General features: G+C 41.9%; 1 protein-coding gene across 17 annotated transcripts in view; it reads right to left on the bottom strand.

Moving 5' to 3' along the window:
- PTPRT (protein tyrosine phosphatase receptor type T) overlaps positions 1-23,130 on the bottom strand; it is a 591,983-nt gene that overhangs the window by 124,151 nt on the left and 444,702 nt on the right. For all 17 annotated transcript variants that reach the window (XM_081916619.1, XM_081916633.1, XM_081916621.1 and 14 more), the window contains exons 10-11: positions 9,549-9,750; positions 7,214-7,316 (exon numbers count right to left, since the gene is read on the bottom strand). In XM_081916619.1, the coding sequence (XP_081772745.1) occupies positions 7,214-7,316; positions 9,549-9,750 (305 nt within the window). The remainder of the gene's footprint in view (positions 1-7,213; positions 7,317-9,548; positions 9,751-23,130) is intronic.

Raw genomic sequence — 23,130 nt, 5'->3', positions numbered from 1 at the left:
GACATTTCCCTTCTCTTCCCACAACCCCCTGAAAGCTTTTGCACAACGTTGGGGTGACCTGGGGAACATTGTAGGTTGTGTCATACAGGGCTGAAGCAGAAGGGGGAAATCACCTGAAATCAATTGAAGCAGGGGCAGTGAATTTAATACTCACCTTTCTCTCTACACATTCATTTTACCTGAACCTGTGTACAGCACACACGAGGTGAGTGAAATTATATAGCTTTTCAATAAAATACATGTTTATAGTGTAGCATAAAATTCCCTGTTCCACTTTTCTACATCAAAATCACCTGGAGAGAACTGAGAGAAGCAGCAGCGGACATCTCAAGTTTGCATGTTCTAACATCACAGTCTTCTCCATAAACCTGACCTGCCTTGTGACACAGATTAGGCATAATAGCTGCTGCCTCCATGGCCCCTATCATTCCAGTTCGATGTTACTCCTTGCTGGCAGATTAAAGATAATGACTGTCTACAGCTACGACCTGCTGTGAGAGGAGCTATGCTAGTGGATTTAGAGGTGCCTTTCCCCTTGTGAACCACCTGTTATTCATTTGATTTGCAAAATAGAGCAACCAAAAGGTGCTCATGTCATTGAGCATTAAGCAGATTTTTGTTGGCTGCGATCTTCTAGTCTTTTTTTTTTGGTACCCAATGCTTTATTTCAGAGTGACAAGGAAAGATCCAAGGACAAGAGCTGATATGTATGCAACACACTAAAACCCCTGAGGCTGCTTTATGTTATGATTCATATGGATCAATATGCATGAAAATGTTACACTGGAGTTTATCATCCATACAGCATGTTAAATTGTGTTCACATAGCCTGCATTACCAGGAATGTGGGACAAAGCTCACATTATCTCCCAAAACATTTTGTAGATGACATATTTTGACAAAAAACTGGCTGCGTCCAGATTGTCAGTATTTTGCAGGACCAAAAATTGAGGTTTGCACCATTAAAATGCTCTATTGCCTGGGTGTGACCAATCCACTTAAACATACATACACATACATAGACATTTGCAGTTAGGAAAGTGACAGGGAAATGTGCAAAAAAGTTTGGAATGAAAGAATAATTAATGGGAAGGTGCACAACTATTACCTAAGCAAATCAGGATGAATTGTAATTGTTGAGTGAATATTGTTGTGTAACCTCCCCACAAACAAATCACAACAAATACTCAGCAGAGACTGGAGATGCTCTAGCCAAGTTGTCTGAAAGAAACCACTGTGGCTTATAGCAACTGCGGAAATTCCAGAACTTATGCTGCATGTGCAAAGCTCATAGGTAGAGGTGTCAAATATATGGTATTTTGAAGAAAAAGCAAACACCATATCAGCCTAAACAACCTGATTTCAATGAATGTTATTCTGTCACAATAGTAACAGTAATATTGCTGCCCTGGACTTCTTTGGATGAGGGTGAGGGATATAAATTAACAACAGCAGCAGCAGCAGCAACAACAACAGTAGCAGCAACAGCAACAACAGCTATATTATTAGAAATAAAGAGGAGAATAACACAATCATGAACAGCCTTGGGGAAACTCAAGCTTTATAATGAAAAAGATTTCCTTAGATTTGAAAGCTAAGGTGTCCAATATGTGCATATTACCTGTGGTATGTTACAAAGTGGATATGTAGTTACAGATGTAGTGGGAAAAGCTGCAAAGCTAAAATAGACATATGCAGGGCATGTGCCAAAAGGTAATTCACGCCAATGGAATAAAGCATTGTTAGTATGGAGACTCTACAATTTCAAAAGACCAAGGGGATGACCACCTATACAATGGGCGTAGGATCAACATTAAGAGCTGTAAGGAAGATCAGAAGATTTAGAGTGGAGCATATGACCCTACTAAATTTCTGCCCTCCCATTTGTATAGCATATGTATTTTGTATAAGACACCCCCCCCAACTGATTGCACATTAGTACAGGCCAGCTCCCAATACTGGAGCAAGGGCCCTGCTTACAAATGAAATTGGAATGATCTTCAGAGGGGTAGCCAACTTAGTCTGTTGCAACAAAACCAAGAGAGCCTTTTATGAAACAAAGACTAACTGAAACTCCCCCCAAGCTCTGTTCTATATATTTTTAATTTGCCTACCTAAATCATGCGCTTCCAAAAGTAGAAAGACAAATATAAAAACTCTGCTATTTATATATGTGAATACGTTCTTAACCTCTCCTATAAATATTCACTGATTTTTCTGAAATATTTTATCTTCAATTTTTCTACCAAAGGGGCCACATGGTTTGGGGTGCAGAATAGACAGGCAAATATAAAGGTAAAGGTAAAGGTACCCCTGCCCGTACGGGCCAGTCTTGCCAGACTCTGGGGTTGTGCGCCCATCTCACTCAAGAGGCCAGGGGCCAGCGCTGTCCGAAGACACTTCCGGGTCACGTGGCCAGCGTGACATCGCTGCTCAGGCAAATATAAAAATCCTCAAATTTAGATTTGGTATTGTATATGTGGAGCCCATCCCATGCTTTCTTGGAAGTCTTGCTTTTGCTTTTAGGGGAACTATTGAAGAATTCTTGGTTGAAATGCCATAATTGCCGCTGTGGTTTCCTTTGTATCTTTGCTGTGCATTTATGATAATCCCCTCATTCCATCTGCAGCCCACGCATTAATGCAGCAGCCCCCTTTTCTAGTTCCAAGAAATTATGCATTCATTATGGTGGAAAATTAACACTGCAAAGCAAACTATAATTAGGAATTCTTCAATTCAGTTTATGCTTTTTCAATTAGGCCCTCTATAATTTTAATCATGGGAACATTAACATGTTTCCGTAATTTATATACCTGTGGTATAATTAAGTCCTGAAATGCCTCAGTCTACAGCAGCAGAAGTGGAGCTGAGTCATCTCCCCTTTCTTTGTATTGAGGTGCAAATGTATCTAGGTACACTGTGAACCAGGTGGCTTGGATATAAGCATTGAAAAGATGCACAGAGTTAACTCTCTGTCTAAGCAGAGACTTGGCTCTCAACCTGATCTAAAGAATCTGCTGTGGGATCCCACAGCAATTTTTTTCATAAATGATCAGGAGTCAGGGGTGAGCAGTGCAGAAGACAAATTTACAGATGGGACCACACTTTTCAGGATGGTGAAAATCAAAGCAGATAGTGAAAACCTCGAAAGCAATTTCTTCAGATTCAGTAAACAGGCTACAGAATAGCCAATGGCCCAGTTGCACATAACAAAAAATCATAGCTCATAAGCAAACTATGGTTTAATTCACACAAGCATTTTGCTTCTCTCGTGCTGCTGAATGTGCTGGATGGGAGATGAAACAAGTCAGAGTCATAGCTGTGTTCCTGGTTTGTTTCTCTCCAAACCATGAGTAGAATCCAAGGCTTAGAGGAAACAAACCATATGCCTACATGACACAATCAGGAGTGGGTGAGAATCAAAGTGCTTGTACACAGCAAATCACTGCTGCATGGCCCAATGACATGGCAGCTCTGGATCATGGAATACACCCCTCCCCCTGGATCAAACCCCTCCCCCTAGACCAGGCACCCCCAAACTTGGCCTTCCAAATGTTTTGGGACTACAACTCCCATCATCCCTAGCTAACAGGACCAGTGGTCAGGGATGATGGGAATTGTAGTCCCAAAACATCTGGAGGGCCGAGTTTGGGGATGCCTGTCCTAAACAAACCCTTATAAGATACTGTGGGAAGATGTGAGATCTGACAAGAACTCCAGGCCAGGTGTGGCACAGCGCATAAAGGCTGCAGCCATCCTGCAGTGGCGGCAGATGGCAATGGGGTCCAGTTGTGACCAACTCTGGGATTGCGGCGCTCATCTCGCTTTATTGGCCGAGGGAGCCGGCGTACAGCTTCCGGGTCATGTGGCTAGCATGACTAAGCCGCTTCTGGCAAACCAGAGCAGCGCACGGAAATGATGTTTACCTTCCTGCTGGAGCGGTATTTATCTACTTGCACTTTGACATGGTATCGAACTGCTAGGTTGGCAGGAGCTGGGACCAAGCAATGGGTGCTCACCCCGTCACGGGGATTCAAACCACCGACCTTCTGATCAGCAAGTCCTAGGCTCTGTGGTTTAACCCACAGCGCCACCCGTGTCCTGCAGGTCATCCTAGGGCACCTTAATTTTGCCCGGAGGGTCATCTGGTCAGGCCAGGCCTTCTGTGTCCAGCTGCTCCTTGCCACTATGGGAGTTCAATCTCAGTATAACCACATAGCTGTGCTCTGGATTCTACTTTTGAGTGATATCAGTATGCGACAGATCAACGGCAACAGATGTATGCAGAACAAGAGAAAATTCACGTTGTCCTTTTCCACCTGTACCTTTACGTTACCTATTCTCTACCCGTTCTCTGTAAACATATTTCCCCTGTATTTGTTTAATGGTTGTATAGAGCAAATGTACACACACACACACACACACACACCGAGAAGACAAACAGAGAATGAAGAAGTCATTCAAAATTAATGGAGAGCTGTATGATGAACCTGCTCTGGCACTAAGCTCTTCCTTGCATGCCTCATCAGTGGCGAATATCAATTTCGTTTTGCATAGAAATCTCAGCAATGCAATGATTCTTAGCTTACTTCTTGTGTTGATCTACAGCAGCAGCTAGATGATCAACATCTGACACTAACATTACCTTGGAGATAATGAACTTGCCTCCAAAATATTACTTAACAGGAGTTTCACACTCCTTAGATTGTTCATTATGCATTCAGAACATTTAGTAGCATTGATGCTACTACCATATATAATAGATAGTGGCACGGTGGAATGGGAGTTTGTGAGCTGGGTTTATATGGCAATTATAAGCTAGAGTTTTCTGCCAGTGAAATTCTTGTTAAAGTGCATTTGCGTCCAAACCAGGGAAGGCATCAAATACCACCAAGTCAGTTTTCAAAAATGTACCTGGTGTTCTGAAGCAAATGGATATGTTTTTCATTGGAAGTCAGGCTGTTGAAAATCTAGGTCTGATACAAAAATGACTTTTTATTGTGCTATTAGCCCCTGTCATAGACTTTCAAGTAGGGGCTCTCTGTAAGTCTGCCTGACACTTACCTACTAGAGCAGGCACAGGCAAACTCTGGCCCTCCAGATGTTTGGGAATTAATTTTATAATGAATGATTTTAGAGTATTGTTTGTGTTGTACTTTTGTACTGTTTTATTGTTGTTAGCCGCCCTGAGCCCGGCTTCGGCTGGGGAGGGCGGGATATAAATAATTTTTTTTATTATTATTATTACAGTTCCCATCATCCCTGACCACTGACCCTGTTAGCTAGAGATGATGGCATTCTGCTGGTTCATACTGTTTTTTTCACCTCTATGTCAAATTATCTTGAAGACACACCTGTTTAAATAAGCATCTCCCTGATTCCCTGTCTCGAATTCCCTGTTTTAATTTTTCTAACTAATATTGTAACTGGTTTTTATTGTTGTGCTGTTTTGACAGCATGTTTTATTGTACATTTTAATTGTGGTAGTTTCTTTCAATGTTTTGAAAATTTGCTTTATTGTGTATTTAATTGTGTGTGTTTGTAATTGTTTTTACACTTGTTTACTACTTTGAAGCCACCTTGGAAATTACCAAATGAATATACATACCGTGTTTGGTTAATTTTAGATACTTTATAATTGCTAAATTATAGATTACACCACCATCACCACAGAACCAAAACTATTTACTGCATTCTCTTCCTTAGAGGTGTATTTTCAGGTCTATGCAAACTTTTGTAGGGGTTGAGGAAAGAAAAGTCTTCCATGACCCTGGTTAACTTTTCAAAAGAACCTGTGTCCTATATGCGAGGAAAATATTATTAATGTAATAGAAATATCAGACTCTGGAAATAATGTATATAATATTTGTGACATTTCAATTACCTCTGTATAAGTAGAATAATAAGTCAAATAATAATTTGTGTGTGTGTCCCCGTGTGTGTGTGTGTTCTCAGAAAGGTTTTCATAATGGCCTCATTTTTCCACAGAGACATTTATTGAATATAGGAAAAGTGTGGTAAATTTGACTTTTTTAAAAAGTGAAGAGTGTAAAGATTGTTCAATAAAAAAGAAAGAAAATAGCAACGCTTATGACAGCAGATGGTAAAATGAAATATGAAAAAAATATTGTTAAATATTATTATTTTTTTGGAATATTCTCTTTTTAAATATCTTTCTAAAATCACTCAAAGTCAGCTAAAGTTACATTTGTTATACAGTACTGTATCTAGAATACCAGAGAATATTACTTTTAATAAAGCTACAAGTTTCCCCTCCTATATACTAAACAACAAAAAAGAAGTATATTTTTATATTCCAGCATTCTCCAACCTGGTGCCCTGCAGACATTTTTATGTATTTCTCCCTCCACCCCTAACTACTGGCCATGATGGCTGTAACTGACAGAAAGTGGAATTTGACAACATATGTTGGAAACAACATATACAAATATTGGCTATGGTATGGGGATCTACTGTTCACAGAAAGTTCAAAATATCCACTGGAAATACTGAAGTCCTTAGGCATACATACCTAAGTTGCTATCCATAATTACAAACTGTGGTTTGGTGCTAAGTATGGTTAGCAAAAGCACCAGTGCAGATTAGTGTCCTCTCTGAACCTTCTTGTTGATTATGTGGTTCAGAATGAAGATTTGCCTAGCTCAGAACATTTTAGACAGGACACATTCTTCAAACTCTCAGTTTGTAAAATAGGGTTCCACATATATTTATAGTAAGTGGTTCCTCCCACATACACTTTTGGTGGTAGCGGGGAGTCAGTTTTTGGTCCACAAACTGGGCACAAATTTTTACTCAGAGCTAAACAAATGCCTCCAAAACAGAATTTTTCATCTTCTGAAACACAATGTCCAGGAAGTCCAGAAGAAACAGAACTGCCCTTAGTTTGCCTACCCTTTCCTGAAGGACATTTGCTACATTATTCTTCCAAGCTTTTCATGGACGATTTATTGTGTTTCTACCTTTGCTTTCTTTTGCCACTGCTTTACTCTGCATCTTTGCTTTTTTTTATTAGTGGTTTTTTGTTGTTGTTTCTATTTTTTTAATTTAAAAAAAATTTGCAATTCCTGTTAGCCACACTGAAAACTAAAATGTGGAATTAAAATAAGCCATGTTTTAATATAAAAAAGCATGTATTGTTGTATGTTTGTAAAAGAAGGGAGAAGAGAGAGCTGAGAAGAGAAGAGAATGTTACCTGACAGGTGCCCCACGAGATTGTGCAGGTTTCAGCAAGACTGTGATGGTTGTCTCTGTTTCATTCAGAGGAGAGTCTGCATCATATTCAGGCATTGATGGTGCTGTGGAGTAGAGGGGAGATCCATGGGTTAAATATGATGTCTTTCATGCCATGAGATTTGAAGCTAGTCACGGTACATTGACATTTGAGAATCAACACTGCAATTTTAATTCTTGGATGGCAATGACCTGGGCACTTGATTGCTATTTTAAAGCAATTAGGAAGAGCTGGACATTAAGCTATTTTTAGCCACTCTTGACTTCAACCTTAGTACTGTAGGACACCTTAGTATAGCTTTGGCTATGTTTAAAGTTTGAAGGGAAAATGACTGGGATCCCAAGTTTGCCCCCACCAGCAGTGAAGGAAGGAGGGTGCGGTAGGGGTGGTCCGCCCTGGGTGTCACCACTAAGGGGGGTGACAAAATGCCAGGTGGCACTCACCACGGGGCCTGCAGTGCGTCCAAGCCACATGCCTCTCCTGGCTCTGAGCTGTGTTAAATGGTCTGCCCACTGCCTCCCCCTCAGCTGTAGGGCAGCTGAGTGGGAGAGGCAGGCAGACTCCTCGGAGGCTCCATGGAGCATCCTGTCCCGGCTTGCCCTGCCCCATGGGCAGCTGGCACACACACCACCCCAGGCACCCAATTGGCTCGCTCCGCCGCTGGCTCCCACTGTGAGAAGTCTCCCCCAAACAGATTGCTACTCACAAAACACTCATATCTACATCTGCCAAGTCTCCCTCCCCACTAAGTCCCTTGTTGTGCCCCCTACAAATCTGTTCTAAATAGCTGAGGGACTCTCTAAAACAGCATTGAGTTCTGCAGGGTTAGACAGAAATTGCCTTCTCCCCTTTCCCCAGCGGGTTCCTCTCTTGGATGTTGGTCCCATCCGTGAATGAAAGGGGTTTGGAACCAAGCAATTCTTTGCTTGAATTCTGCTCAGCTTCCTATATAATGCTTTTAAGGGATGCAGAAGAAAATTATTTATTATTCTGCTCTCCCTGCAATTTCAGATCTTGACTTGCAGCTGATCTCTTGCCAGAGACTTTTATCCAACAAATGGCTCCAGCATGTTGCCATTCTGTAAATTCCTGTACTACATTCCCAAACAGCTTGATAAACTGGGGAGAATCGAAACACCATGTTGGGGTTCTTTGGAGGGAAACTCTGAGAGATGCCAATGAGTGGTCTGCCCACCAACAGATTATGGTTGCCAATCTGTGGAGAACTTTGGGACTGACCTACTCACCCATCTCTTAAACCCATCTCTCCCCCTCTATCCACATATATATTTGTACAATAAATGTAAAACTGTAGTAGTAGAGTGATACAATTAAGGGAATTTGTAGTTCTTCAATTAAAACTTGCTGGACTTTTAAACACATCTCAGAGTTACATCCCTTACTGTATGGGATCCATGTAATGGGTACCCACAAGGCTCCATTCCCCATAAATTTAGCAAACCACCTATGATATTAAACACAGCTTGGAGTGATATTAACAGAACTTTACACAGGCCACAACCAGGATTAAGCCTTCTTAGTAGCCAGGAAGAAATATTCATGCTCTTATTTACACCCCAAAAGAAAAGCACCCATGAGCCCCAATCACAAAATGTTTTAAGCAGAAAGTGGCTGGGGATGGGCAAAAGGTTTTGCACAGTGAGTTCTATATGGCAATCACTTATAATTCATAATATCCAATGTTTAGGGAGGTAGTATTACTATGCCACCTCGCTGGGTGAAAATGCAAACATTTTTCATCTACTAGTATAATTTAGTCATAAATCTCAAAGACATTTACCACTAGGAGCTTCCGCAGGTGAAAACTGAGATTGCACAAAGCTCAGTGATAGAGTGTATGCTTTGCATCTTTTCAAGAGCAATCCCTGGCTTATGGTAAATGGATCCAGGAAGCAGTGCTTGACTGGGGGGAGAAAAAACCACGTTTCACAAATGCTGAAGAGCTTCCTTTGAGACTAGTTCTTTGTTAGCCTTGACAGTGCTAGATGGTTTGTTGTACCACTAGTTTCACTGCTAGAGCAGATATGAAGAAACTGAGTGTTGTGTCCAACTTGCGCTCAGAGTAGACCCGCTGAAATTAATGGACCTAAGTGAGTAATGTCAATTATTTCAGTGGGTCTACTCCGAGTATAACCAACATTGGCTTAAAAGCCTGTATTTCCCCAAGATTATTCCCAGTTGAATACAACACCCAAGCTTTGAGTTTCTAGAGGACTACCCCACTGTCTGTACCCCTGTGAAAACTGAAATCTCTCTTTTCTTTGCAGTATAGTACCTGAAATTTTAGTTGCAATCCTTGTGGTGATTGGGGGTCCAAAGCCCTTCACTGTGCTGGCTTTGATGGTGAATGAGTAAGTAGTCCCTGGATACAGCCCTACAAAGAGATGATGCGTTTCATTCCTTAGTTTGAAGACCTTCCCTCTTTGGTTAGACAGGTCAGCGGTGGGATCTAGGGACCCGACAGCCTTGTATGTAATCTGAAATGAAGGAAAGAGAAAATCAGAGGCCTTGTGTAATTTTGTAATGTTTTACTAATTCCCTTTCCTATTCCCATAAAGATCTAGCTTTCAATTAGAATGCCTGGAAAAATCTATACAACAGATGTGATACGAATGCAACTGTCCTAAGTTAGATAACTTGGCACCCGGCGGCTCTTCTCATCAGATCATAATTACACCGTTTGTACATGCTATCATAAATGTCACAGGGCATTTTTTTATTGTTGTTTTTTGGTAGTGATTTGCAACATATTAGCAGGTTAATGGGAAATGTCAGAAAATGATGCTATTTATCAATAAATCTCAAGATTGACCCAAAGCTTTTTGCTAAATTTACTCGTCTCATAGATATCCAAGACCAGTTTGGTCTGGTAACATGCAATCTCGCTATCAATCCTAATTAGATTACAAATGTTCCACTTCATAGTGCTTTGATATATGGATTGAAAGTTGTTTATCTAAAAAGCTCACATCTGACTGGGACTGTGTTAAGCAAGATCCTTGCACCTTTGCAATCACCCCTCAAAGTGTCTTATTTGACCCCCCCCCATTCCAGTAGCAACCACAGCTCATACAATAGCTGGTTTGTACATATCTGGGGAATTAGGTTGCCTCTGAGCTACTGACACAGGTATGGCATAGGAAAGCTCTTAGGACCAAGGAAGATGAGCAATCTCTAAGCTTCTCGCTAACCAAGCTTGAGGAAGCTCCCCAACTCAAATGAGCTGGCAACAAAGGGGTGGGTATCTTCCTACTTTTGCAGCTACTTTTCATAGCTGATGTTTCACATAGGACATTGGCCACACAATGCTGGGTCTTGATGACGGTAATGTAGCATAAACACAAGCAACTGGAAAACACTAGCCTGCGAGTGCTCCGATTAGAGAATAGCCTTTAACAAAAGTGTCATGGGACTCAAAGACGCTCAAACTCAGGACAAAAGGGAGAAACATGCTAAGAGGAAGGCATGCTTGGAAAACCTTCACTATGATCATCTCCCGTCCGGAAACCTAGGTCTCCACTGTGGAAGGACGTGTGGATCCAGAATTGACCTCTACAGACACTTACAGACACTGTTAAAACCATGTTTATGGAAGACAATCTTACTCAGCTATGAGTGATCGAAGAAGAAGAAGAAGAAGAAGAAGAAGAAGAAGAAGAAGAAGAAGAAGAAGAAGAAGAAGAAGAAGATATGAAAGAACCCTAACTTCATTACGTTTCATTAGGGCTAAATGGCCTCTGGCTTACAGGTAGTGCTTCTCAAATACAAAACAGTGAAATGTTTAATAAACCTTTGCTATGCATTTCAGTGCTTTTCTATATTTGAGAAAGCATCGGCTGCAAGCCAGAAACCACTTATTCAATTCTCCTTGATTCTTCCTCCTCCTCTTCTGATCACTGTCCTTGGCTTTCAGAGTTGCTATACACCTCAGAAAGCAGGCACTTTAGTACAAACCCAAGCAAATATTCATGAATAAATATGTTGCTGCAGCTACTAACACCCCTTTGGAGAGCTACAAGCTTAAAGCACACCTTTTGAAATTCTGTCCAAGTTCCATTATACTTATCAATGGCCACTGTGCAAATGTACACACATATTCAGAGGTAAACCTCATGACTTATTTACCAGCTAATTTCTTTTCTGTGTTCCAAATTCAATATAAAGGTGGCTCAATTTCGGTGGAACTGTCAATAAAATATACCACGCTCTACTGCTCCCTTAACCTTTCTTGATATTACAGGATCCTCGCTTATATGTAATATAACACTGTGAATAAATCAATGTATGTTAATATACACACATCTTCAAATTTTTATGAAGGGCTTCACAAAAATCAAATTCACAGGTTATAAGAAAGTCTTGGGGCGGGGGGAAGAAACCACTATTTTATATTAGGAGGAACATATTGCATGCCAAACAAACAGCTAAACAAAATCCTTTGAATATGAAAGTATGAAATGTTAAATAATGCACCTGGGTGGCATGAGAATGGGGAAAGGTTGCAAAATGTGGCTGATTCTATTATCTAAAACAAATGGATTTAATCAGGAAATGTGCTACCGATTGATCAATGCCAAACATTTTGTTATGCAGAGATTTCTGCAGGCAACAAATACACTAAGTGGTCCATGGGAAGCTTAGAGATAGAGCTCCTGCTTTGCATGCAGAAGGTCCCAGGCTCAGTTACTGGCATCTCTGCATATGTTCCTTGCCTGAATCCTGGAGAGTAGCTGTTGTTCAGTGTAGACAGTGCTGAGCTAGATGGGCTGATGTTCTGACTTAGTGTAAAGTGGCTTCTTATATTTATTCCAGCTAAAGGTGAGCAGCTTTGCATTCTGTTGATATCAACGAAGGTGTTATGCAAAGGCTTAACCATCTCCCATTGAATTCAATGGCATCTAAAAGTGCCTGGCTTTGCATTCCATGCTTTGCCTATTGGACATGGCTCAGAAAAAGTGCCATGGAATTTTACAAGCTGATGTATAAAATAAACACTCATTCCTTGTCCTGCAAGCAACAGTGCTAATAAAAATACATATGGGATTTTACTTCCCATGACAAAATTAATCCCCTGCCGCAAGATTTTTGAAAGAGAAATGAAGGTATTAAAAAACAGATGCTTAGGTTCTTGAGTCCTCTCTAACATCCAGTTCCAGTGGTTGCCAAATGAGGGGTGGCAGAGAATTTGATCACTGAGGAGTCCAATATGAACTGACTTGATCCTCATCTCCTGAAGTGAAGTATGCTCACCAATTCTGAGTCTGATCTGTGTATACTTGGCAGGGGGGGTGGGGGCAGATTGCTTTTTGAGACAGTCCTAAACTGGATCACTTTTTCCAGCTATTTCTTAAATAGCTGTTTGGGAACTTCTCACTGGTGTCAGTGCATTACCTAGGCAAGAGTGCAACACTCCCTCTATTTCAGTAGTTGCCATGTATCATACATGGTCCAATATACCCTACCCCATAGTTGGTAAATATTGTGTGATTTGATCCCAGTAAATCATACTGTGGGTCCCCAATAATTTGTATTTTGATTATTGGTTTTTTTCAAACAAGAATTTCTATGAGTTTTTCCCCTCCTCCCAAATGATTGAAGGTGTTTGTTTTTCTAACCGTCAGACTTGCATTTGTAAAGGTCACACTTACATGATATATGCCCTGCCCTCAGGACACAACATGTTGGGAGACACAATGAATTGCACAGTGCCCATTTTTAAAAGTTTAGGTCAACTTTAGCAATGAATGAACATGCTCCAAACATCCACCAATACAGTAGCTACCTTGTTGCTTGCAGTGATAGAAAACCTACCCTTTTATCAGCCTGACTGCAAGTATGATCAAAGAGGAGAACTAATAGAGCAATACAAAACCCATCCAGGGAGCAGTTGAGTGAAGCAGCAAATTCACCATCATACCTGAAGGCAGGGACTGGCCAGGTCAGAAGGTAGGGATTGATTTCTGCTTTTCTTGTCAGCTCCAAGCAGGCACAGCTAAGTAGCCTTAGGAGCAAGTTTCTCATGGTTTCCATGGGGTTTTGGATCCTGCAAATCTAAAGCCACTTGCACCCAGTGGCGGAGCTTCATGCTCTGGCACCGGGGGGTGGAGAGCAGGAGAGGGTGGGGCTGGTGCGCCACCCACAGGGATGTGGCGTGCATACTGGCGGTGTGGCGTGTCACCAGCGAGGGCGGGGCGCCCAGTGCAGGCAGGCAGCCGGGATGGCACCCTGCCGGGATTGCACTGCCAGGGGCGGTGTGCCCCTCCCACTCCTCTTCCTCCGCCAGTGCTTGCACCCCACCACAAAACATCCCATTTAGAGGGATTTCCACAGACTACCACCAGCAAGAGAACCACTGTTCAGTTTTGAGAAATGACCTTAGCTGTACAGAAGTCAGGCTGGGATCCAATGGTACCTTGGACAGCTCCAGGCCAGGCTAAATTAGAGCTCCAGTTTTTGCCAGGGGGTGGGGGTGGGGAGAGACAAAGAAAGTGGGGAGGAGAGGGGGAAAGATAGTTAATAATCTTAGATGCAGAGTAATTATGTTTTCCCCAGAGTATGTATGTACAGATTTGCTTCAACAATATGCTTTGTTCTAAGTGGTTATTTGTTTACATTGAAATTGGGTATTTCTGGTGCAGGTTACACCTAATCACCACTATAATGCATGCAAATTATTATGGTAACTCCAATATAAGCCTCATCACATTGCCCTCCCCTACATAGGTTGCAATCAATTCTGTGTACTTCCCATCACAGGACACAGCCTGGCTAACCCTTCTGTCCTAATTCCAATGCTATATTGAGTCTAGAAGCTGCAAATGTTTATTCATGCCACAAAATCCAAATGGTCTTGTGACACTGACAAGTGAGGAGCAGGGAAAGGGGAGACTTAAGAAATCACTGCATTTGTGACCTTGCCAGCATCTGAACTCTGGCCCTCTGGGGAATGCATCTCTTCTTGGCTTAAAAACAAAACAAAGAAACCAATTCTTTACTTCTTCTGGGAGCCAAAACCCTGGAAACAGAGCTATTTATATGTTGAGGCTTGTCACAGCCTTGTACACATAGCTGGAGCAGACCAGTTGAGAGAATAAACTAGGGATTATCGGGTGGCTGCTACAGAAGTGAGCTCAATTGCTTAAGCATTTAAGGTTAAGAAACAAAAACAAACAAACAAGAAACAACAGCACACTCATTCATTCCATTGGCAGTTTGTACGGTTTACATCTCACCTAGCATTAAGTATTGGGTCCTTCCAGACTGGACTTAGCATTGTTGTTCAGATATCAGAAACAGGTCATTGGCAATTTCCCCCCAACTTATTACATTTTCCACATAAAGGTCGAGTCTGAATTTGGTTTTTTATGATCTGGCAAGTCAACAATGGTGCATGGATGCTGTGATAAGCCTGGATGTACAAGGAATGCTGATTCCACAACTAACGCCCACCTAGAAACCACCATTGACTCAGTTTCTTCGAGACAAATGTGAATATTGAATGATAAATGCTTTTCAAGCACACCTGTAGATCCATGCATTATGTGGATAGCACTGATGAACCCCACAAGATTAAAATAAAGGCAGCGGACTATATTTCCTGACTGTTTTCCCCCTTTTGCTAATTAAATGACTGGTGGATTTTTAAAGCATTTCTCTTTTTTGAAGCCTTGATTATTGCTGCTTTTGTGAATCAGTTAACAATTATTTGCCCATTATAGCTGTGTTAAGTAGTCCAGTGTTGGGGTAATTAGGGTCACTAGATCAAAATTTATAAAATGAAAGATAATGGCTGAGCTCCCATCTCTAGTCTGTTGCATTCTAAGACACTATGAAACAAGGGTTATCCATATTGTTCATTGATACTCTGCAATTACTCTACAATAAATTGATACTCTGAAATAAAGGGTTGCTATTTATTTATGTGAATTTTTAAACCCATCAAGGAAATTTAAAACAAACAAAAAATGCATCAATATACATTTCAACATCTAGAGTAGCTTTCAATATAAAATACACATTTCAAAATAGAGGAATCATTTAACACACACTTCACAATTCCTGTTTAATTAACTAGTATTATAAACTTTTTGGCAAACCTGATGGGCAGTGGAGGGAGAGAGGGCTGAGTTCATGGTTGAGGTCCCAGAAGATACAAATGCCAGCCTCCCTCTCACGGACATACAACCTCCCCTCGTAGGACATTTTCTTCTCCCTGCTCTCAGTCAACATGTGCTGGCAGCAGCACACACTTCTTACAGCTGCCATGCATTCATCTTAAATGAAAATTAACCCAGTTTAAGGGTATAAGAGGCCTACAGTTTTACTCCAACAGGTTTTTCCAACTGGATAAATGGGGTTTTATGAACCACCAGTGTCTACTTAGTATGGTTTTAAATGTATTTGCTGGTTTTGTGTTTTTATCTGGTTTTTCCAAAATTGTCTTCAGTGTATGTTGCCTTGGTTATTTAGAAGGCAGTAAATAAATAAATTATAACAGTGATAAACATAATAACAACAGCCATCAGAATGATCAGAGAGCAGCACATATAAGTTGACTAGTGGTGGACTTACATTCTGGGGACCCTCTTCACAACTAGCAACAAAGTCTCGGTAACCACTGTTTTCTTCTTCAATGGGGTTGTTCCACGACAGATCACCGCACAGTTACAATGTCTGTGCTACTGACTCTCAAACTTCGGGATTGTTGAAATATATATATTAAAAAATGAATCAATTTGACTCAAATCAATGTGATTTGGATTGAGTCTACTAAACCCAAAATTCTTAAGCATTGTGGACTAAAGTCAAGTCTGGGGCCACTCTGGGGTGAGAGGCCCTGAAGCTGAAGCTTCATGAGTTTCATAGAAGATCTGCCCCTGAAGTTGACTAATTTTCAAAGTTCTTAATTGGATACAACTCACACTGCCATTTGGGAATTGCAGTGCTTACGGTAAAGGAAGATGGTGCATCCATGAGACAATGCTCTTCATTTTTTTTTATAAACTGCCGGACGTGTGAATTGCTTTAAACTTCCCATTTACATGCTGCACACCCTTGGGGGGGAGGCATACCTACCTTTTCAAACTTTAGAAATTCTCTGCAAAATTTGATTACTTGGAGCAAAGGTGTAGTATTGCAAATTGCCTTTCCAATTTGGCAAAAAGCTTGAGTAAATCTCAGCAATCAAACACAGTTTAATTGAGTGTAAGGGGTTAAAGCAATCTGAGCATGTGCCAACTGTGGCTGCCAGTGTGCATAGCAGATGAATGCACACTGTATGGGCACAAAATCAGCACACACACTCGAAATAATCTCAAGTTAAATTCTGAGAAAGAGATGGAATGAAAGGGGTCTCCTTTGAATATATATCAATACTACAAGCCTAGAATTTTTGTTGTTGCGGGCTCATTAATGTCTAATTTGGTGGTATCACTAGTCCCTATTTGAGGCAGGTCAACTAAGTTGTCTCTGCCTGCCACTCTTCAAAAAGTAGACTGTTGACAGTTCAGCTGGGCTCACCTTTGGCAAAAAGAAGTAAATCTCTCCTGACATTAATGACCTTCATCGAGGCATAAATCCTATGACTGCATTGTACCAAAAGAAGAAGAAGAAGAGCTGCCTGCTTTCCCAAGCATGAGATCGTCTATCACAAATGAAAGCATTCTTCCTATGGGGAAGAATGTCAGAGATAAAAGGTTGCTATGACACACACCTTAGCTACATTCAGGTTGGATTCCTGCAATGTGCTTTACAGGGAACTTCCTTTACAGATTCTTCCGAAGCTTCAAGTTGGGCCAGAATGCAGTTGCAAATATGTTGGTCGGTGCTCATCCATGGAATTACATTCTACTGCTTGTGTGACAGCTGCACCGTGACAGCCCTTCAGATATTGGACAAAGGTTATCATGTCACCTCCAAGTCTTGTCTTCTCTTCTAAGACTTGTCTACTCAACACTCTTAACCATTCCTCATAAGGCCATTATCATTTTGGCCACCCTTCTCTTCTTCACACACTCCAGCTTGTCAATATCCTTAAACTGTGGTGCTCAGAACAGGACATAGTACTCTATGTGGGATCTGTCCAAGGCAGAATAGAGCAGTGCTATTACTTCTCTTGACCTGGACACTATAGTTCTGTTGATACAGCCTAGAACTGAATTACCCGCCCCCCCGGCCTCTTTTTTTTGCTGCTCCTCTATGTCCTGCCCCAGGATTGAAGCATAGTTGTTGCATCATCATCATATTTGTACCCCACTCACATGACTGGGTTGCCCCAGTCACTCTGGGTGACTTCCAACATATATAAAAATATAATAAAACACTACACATTAAAAAAAGAGAAAGATTCCCTGTATAGAGCTGCCTTCAGATGTCTTCTAAAGGTTATGTAATTATATAGTTACTCATCTCCTTGATGACATCTGGTGGGAGGGTGTTCCACAGGATTAGGGGCACAGGCTTAGTGAGAATGCTGGAAAGTGGGGTTGACACACCCTTACATTGCTCTGGTGCCCTCATTGGCTCACTAGCTCAAAATGTGGAATGTGCTTGGCTGAGCTCACTGACACTTTCATCCTGAGGAAATGTGTTCTGCTACAGTCTTAGCTGCTTGTGGGATGCTTCACTTACTTGCATGGTGCTGCTTCTTCTCCAACCACTTCTTCTCTGTCATTGTTTGGGGACCTTCAGAGTTGCAGGGCCTGGACTTTAGACCTGTATCCTAGCCTTCATGGCACCACTGGGTATGAACTGTATCAGGGGCTTAGTGAGAGCAAAAATTTGGCCTTCTGTTCTAAGTACTAAGGCCTTGTAAACCAAAGTCATTATCATGGGGCTCAGTACCTGCCTCGAACCCTGGTGCATTTGATAAAACCAGCAATACAATTCTGTAAACAGCTTCCAATGTAAATACATCAGCTGCAATCTTGATTTCCTTGTTCCACGTAGCAAACAAATAAGCCCTCATAATCCTGCTTCTTAACAAAAGCTCCCTGTATCAAAATTACTTTCCATTTTCAAAATATAAAAGAAAAAGAATTAAGGTAGCCTGTTTTGCCCAGAGTCTGTTTTTCCAGGAATTTGACATGTTCCTGCCAAGTTGCTTGCAGAGTGCTGCTAACTCATTTCTATCTCAAAGTGAAACCGTAACTAGATTTAGAGTTCATGGTGCTTTGGGAAGGAAGTGTTTTCTTTGATTTCAGCCTTTGTCTTTGACAAGGGAGTTTGGTCTTAGGAGAATACACCACTTCCCACCCTCCTAGTCTTCAGTGCTTCCACATTCCTGTCAGTTTTTGCTACTTCCTTATGTGATGTGACATGAAATGCAATTTGAGCTAACGGGCATATAAAACTTATCTGTGTAGCCATCACACAATGCCCTATGTGGAGCAACATTAGCAGGCAGAGCCAGATCAAACTTAACAGCTAAATCTTGGATTATTTATTTGCTGCTCAGGGATTTTTCTATCAAGCCCGGTTTGGGGTTTTTCATAAAGCTAAGCAGGAAGTTAAAATTCATTAGAAGAAGATAATCTGAAACAGCTGAACATACCAGTGATCTTGCATACAGAGCATAGTGCCCACCAGGGAGCACGGCAGAGTTCTACACCGGCTGTCAATTAGTTTCTGGACCCAATTCAAACTGCTGTTTTTGACATCTAAAGCTGTAAACAGCTCAGGACTGCAAAACCACAAGGACCACCTCTCCCCATATGAACCTACCTGGACTGTGAGATCATCCTCTGAGGCCCTTCTTTGTGTGCCTCCTCCATGAGAGGTCCAGAGAGTGATGACATGAGAAAGGGCCTTTTCTGCAGTGGCTCCCCATTTGTGGAATGCTCTCCCCAGGGAGGTTCACCTGGTGTCTTCATTATACACCTTTAGGTGCCAGGCAAAAACTTTCCTCTTCAACCGGGCAGAGATAGATGTGCCTGTTTATCTTTTTATAGCAAGCTGCTGGTCGTCATCCTGTACCTAGGATTTCATTGAGTTTACTGTTCTCCCTGCCCCTCCTCCAATGATTTAGTACAGCAGTGGGGAATGTCAGTCTTAAGTGCTGAGCCCTGAACTGTTTTGCCTCTGGGCAAGCCTACTTTCATCCCTAGCCTCCACCCACCACAGGAATGTATCTCACACTATTTCTTTCAAATGTTGTTGTTAGTATCCATCTATCTCAAGAGGCAATGGAAGAGTGTGCCATCGGGGGTAAAGCCAAACCATTGGAGAGTTACAGTGCCTGCTGTGGCTGCAAAGACTGATACAGGAGAGACACGTTTTGTTGCCGCTGGGGAAGATGAAGGCATCCGGTTTCACTTTTACAGATGCACCATGGTGTTTCTTCTCCCTGTGCTCCTCCCTCCTCTCCTCTGGTTCCTGCTGTGGATACATGACCTGAATGATAGTCTCCAGACACAGCAGTCACCTGCAAGGGATTCCCATACAGTGGGGTTAATGTTGCCAGTCTTCACATCCTATTTAGGGAGATACGTAGCCGCTCCAGCAACATATCTCTATTTCCTCGCATCCAGAAACGCAAGAAGGGCTTTCACTCTTGCTAGAAGCTTGGCCTTGCCCTCAAGAGTTCTGGAAGGCTCCTATAGAAGTGTTCCGCACACACAGAGACTTTGCGCCTGCCCATTAGGGGAAATAGGAAGCCCCGAACATATATTTTTTAGATCTCCTTTTCATGTTGAGAGTCGTAGAGCCACCATTGATCCTTTGCTGAAGAGGCTCACCAATCTTTCAGATAAGCCTAAACTTAATTCTCTCCTCTTAGGCAAAGATAACAAGACGACCTGGCTGGTAGTCAGATTCTGCGCCCAGATTTGTAGGCACAGATCATCCTCTAGAATAAAATAGCTTACTAGGGAAATGCTGAAGTCACCCTTTGGGGCGCCTCAGGGTCAATTTTTATGGTAGCCCAAATCTGTTGTACGGGTGTATGTATATATCTCAATTTTAACTCACGAACTATTGCTGCAATCTGCTCTGATTGTATAATTTATCTTTATGAACACTGTTTTTAGTGTGTTGTGCGAGCTGGTCTTTGACCGTAATAAATTATCTATCTATCTATCCACATCCCATTTGCAGACTCTTTGTAACCCAGAGTTGTTCTGCCAATGGTCCTGAAGCCAGCTCCCCATAGAGCACATCCTTGGGGATCCTGCTATCTTCCATTCTGTGGATATGACCAAAGCCTAGACATCACTGAGACAGAAGGGCAAACATGCTGGAAATGTCAGCTTGGGAAAGCCCATCTTTGTTTGAGACTCTGTCCTGCCACGTGATGCCCAAGATCTTCCTGGTGCACTTTTGTCTTGGTGTGGAGAGGTGCATGATATCCCCCTTCCCATGGGCTCAAGGTTCTTCCCCCTCCTCACTTCATCCCCACAACAATCCTGTATGGTAGATAAGTTTGAGTGGCAGAGACTCACCCAAGTTCACCCAGTGTTCCACTGCCAGAAGCTTGTCACTGCAGCCATGCAACGTGGTAAGTTGTGCAACTCTGGCTTTGGTTAGGGGCAGGGGAGGCAGCAGCAGCAGCCATGAGCGGTGGCACTTTCCTGTTTCACTTCAAGCAGCTAAATCGGGTGGGCTGCCCCTGTAATCACTGCACCACATTGGCTAGTATCCAGACTGATTTCATTGGGATTCACAAAGCTCTCTTCTTCCAGACGTACAGAGAGAAAATGAAAAATCTGAATCTCCCTTGTAGGGGGCATCCTCAATGGGTATTTGCAAGAAAAAAAGATGATTTAGCCAATCAAGGAGCCTTGCTGGCTGAAAAGAATAATTCTATCTACTCCTATAGTTAACCGCTGAGCTTGCCCCAAGATGGCAGAGTGAGAGAAAAAAAGCACAAAAGTGGAAGGTGTGATCATTTCCTGTCATTGTCTGTACGAAACAATGACTCTGATTGCTGTTTGTATAAGTGCCTTCACAAGTTACACTGTCAAGCTGTCCTAGATTGAGTTTCTACTCGCCAAGAAAGATTGAAAAGAAGCTGTTTCAATGCAAGAGAAAGGAGGAAATAGCCTGTGCAATTTCCCAGCCCTATTTTTCTATTTTTCAAAATTAATACCTATACACTTCCCACCCAGCAATAATTTCCTAAAAGTATAGCCTGACTAGCCACGTACAGTTTGAGAACCACAGAAATTCAACCTATTCAAAATTAACTAGGAACAGGTAGAGTAGATTTTGTCTGTCAGAATGAAGTTGACAAGAGCTACTATGTTCTAAAACCAGATTCATTTTACATGTCCTAAAACCATGTCAGGCATTTGTGATGTATCTGCAGTATGGTTTTGTACACTTCAGTGTAGGGAAGGCAGGGTAGAAATTATTTACATAAATAGGGACAAAAAGACACAACTTCTAATTTGTGCATCATCCTTTCCTGAATCCATTTCCTTGAACTGAAAATTTAGGCCAGGTAAGAAAGACCTACTGACCATGCAACAAGGTAATTTTATAGGCATGCTTAAACTGAGAAAAAACTACCCCCCCAATCAAGAGTTCCTATAAAATTCAGTCTTGCTTGCTTTTAATGCAATCAAACCAAATCACAATTAGCCAGGCACTAAAAGAATAAAAGTGTAGCTGAATATGAATATATGCTTTTTAATCCTTCCCCCTGGGGGGAATTCAGCTTTTTGCCCTTTTACTAATGAGGTGGAAAATCCTCCTCCAAGCTGCCAGATGAGACTGAAGGGCTCCCTTCTCCAGAACTCTTTGATTTAGAGATGAAAAAAGAAAAAAAATACCCAGTAAGGAAAAGAAAACCTGAATGGGGTGTTCGTTTGTTTTCATTTCGGCACTATGAAACCATTGGTCATCATCTCTCTTCTCTCTCCCCCCCCCCCAAAACTTTTCTGGGAGGTTCTCCTAGTTAGCAACTTATTTTGGCCAGTGTACTGAGATCATCAGGGGTGAAGGGAGCCTCATTAGTGGTCCTCCATGGCCCAGAAGCAAGACTCATGCAAATGAGGTGTCATCCTTTCACTGTGCTGGATCCAGTCCTACGGAACTCCCTCCCATTAGAAACCAGGCAGGCAGCATCTTGTAAGAAATCAGGCTGAGTTTCAGATGCCAGTTTAAAACGGTTTTATTTCAGGAGGCCTTCGCACCATGAACGCTGCCCCGATGCTTGCTATTTTCTGGTGTTTTAATGGGTGCTTTCGATGTTGTATATTGTATGTTTTGTCTTATTTTTCCTGCAGGTGGCTTTGAGATATATCATGAAAGGCAGGATAGAAATCTATTAAACACTGAAGAAGAGAGAGTACTATAGTGGTACCTCAGGTTACAGGCGCTTCAGTTTACAGACACTTCAGATTACAGACTTCGCTAACCCAGAAATAGTACTTCAGCTTAAGAACTTTACCTCAGGATGAGAACAGAAATTGTGTGGTGGTGCAGCAGCAGCAGTGGGAGGCCCCATTAACTAAAGTGTTACCTCAGGTTAAGAACAGTTTCAGGTTAAGAACGGACCTCCAGAACGAATTAAGTTCTTAACCCGAGGTACCACTGTATTTGTTCATTGCCCCACAGGTGCTCGGTTGCTGTCCATACCATGGGCTGCAAAAGTGCTGCTGTGCAAGGGTTTGTTAAATAAGTAAGTAAGTAAATCTGGGAACAGTTGTACCTTGGTGAGTAGCCCACAGAGGAAGCCAAGCATTTTAAAAATTGTGAGTGGTGTGAAGGTGAGCAAGGTTAATTGCTGAGATGTAGGCTTAAGCTTCTCACACTGAGAGTCTCGGAACTGAACTGATCTTGATATGATCTGGCAGTTCCTTCAAAGTTATACCTCATTAGGCTTTAGTAGCAAAGGAAAATTGGAAAGCCAGAGAGGG

This window comes from Podarcis melisellensis (genome assembly GCF_964234715.1).
Source record: "Podarcis melisellensis genome assembly, chromosome: 6".
NCBI classification, from domain to species: Eukaryota; Metazoa; Chordata; class Lepidosauria; order Squamata; family Lacertidae; genus Podarcis; species Podarcis melisellensis.
Note: the sequence above shows the minus strand (reverse complement) of the source record. Positions and strands in the feature narration are given on the sequence as shown.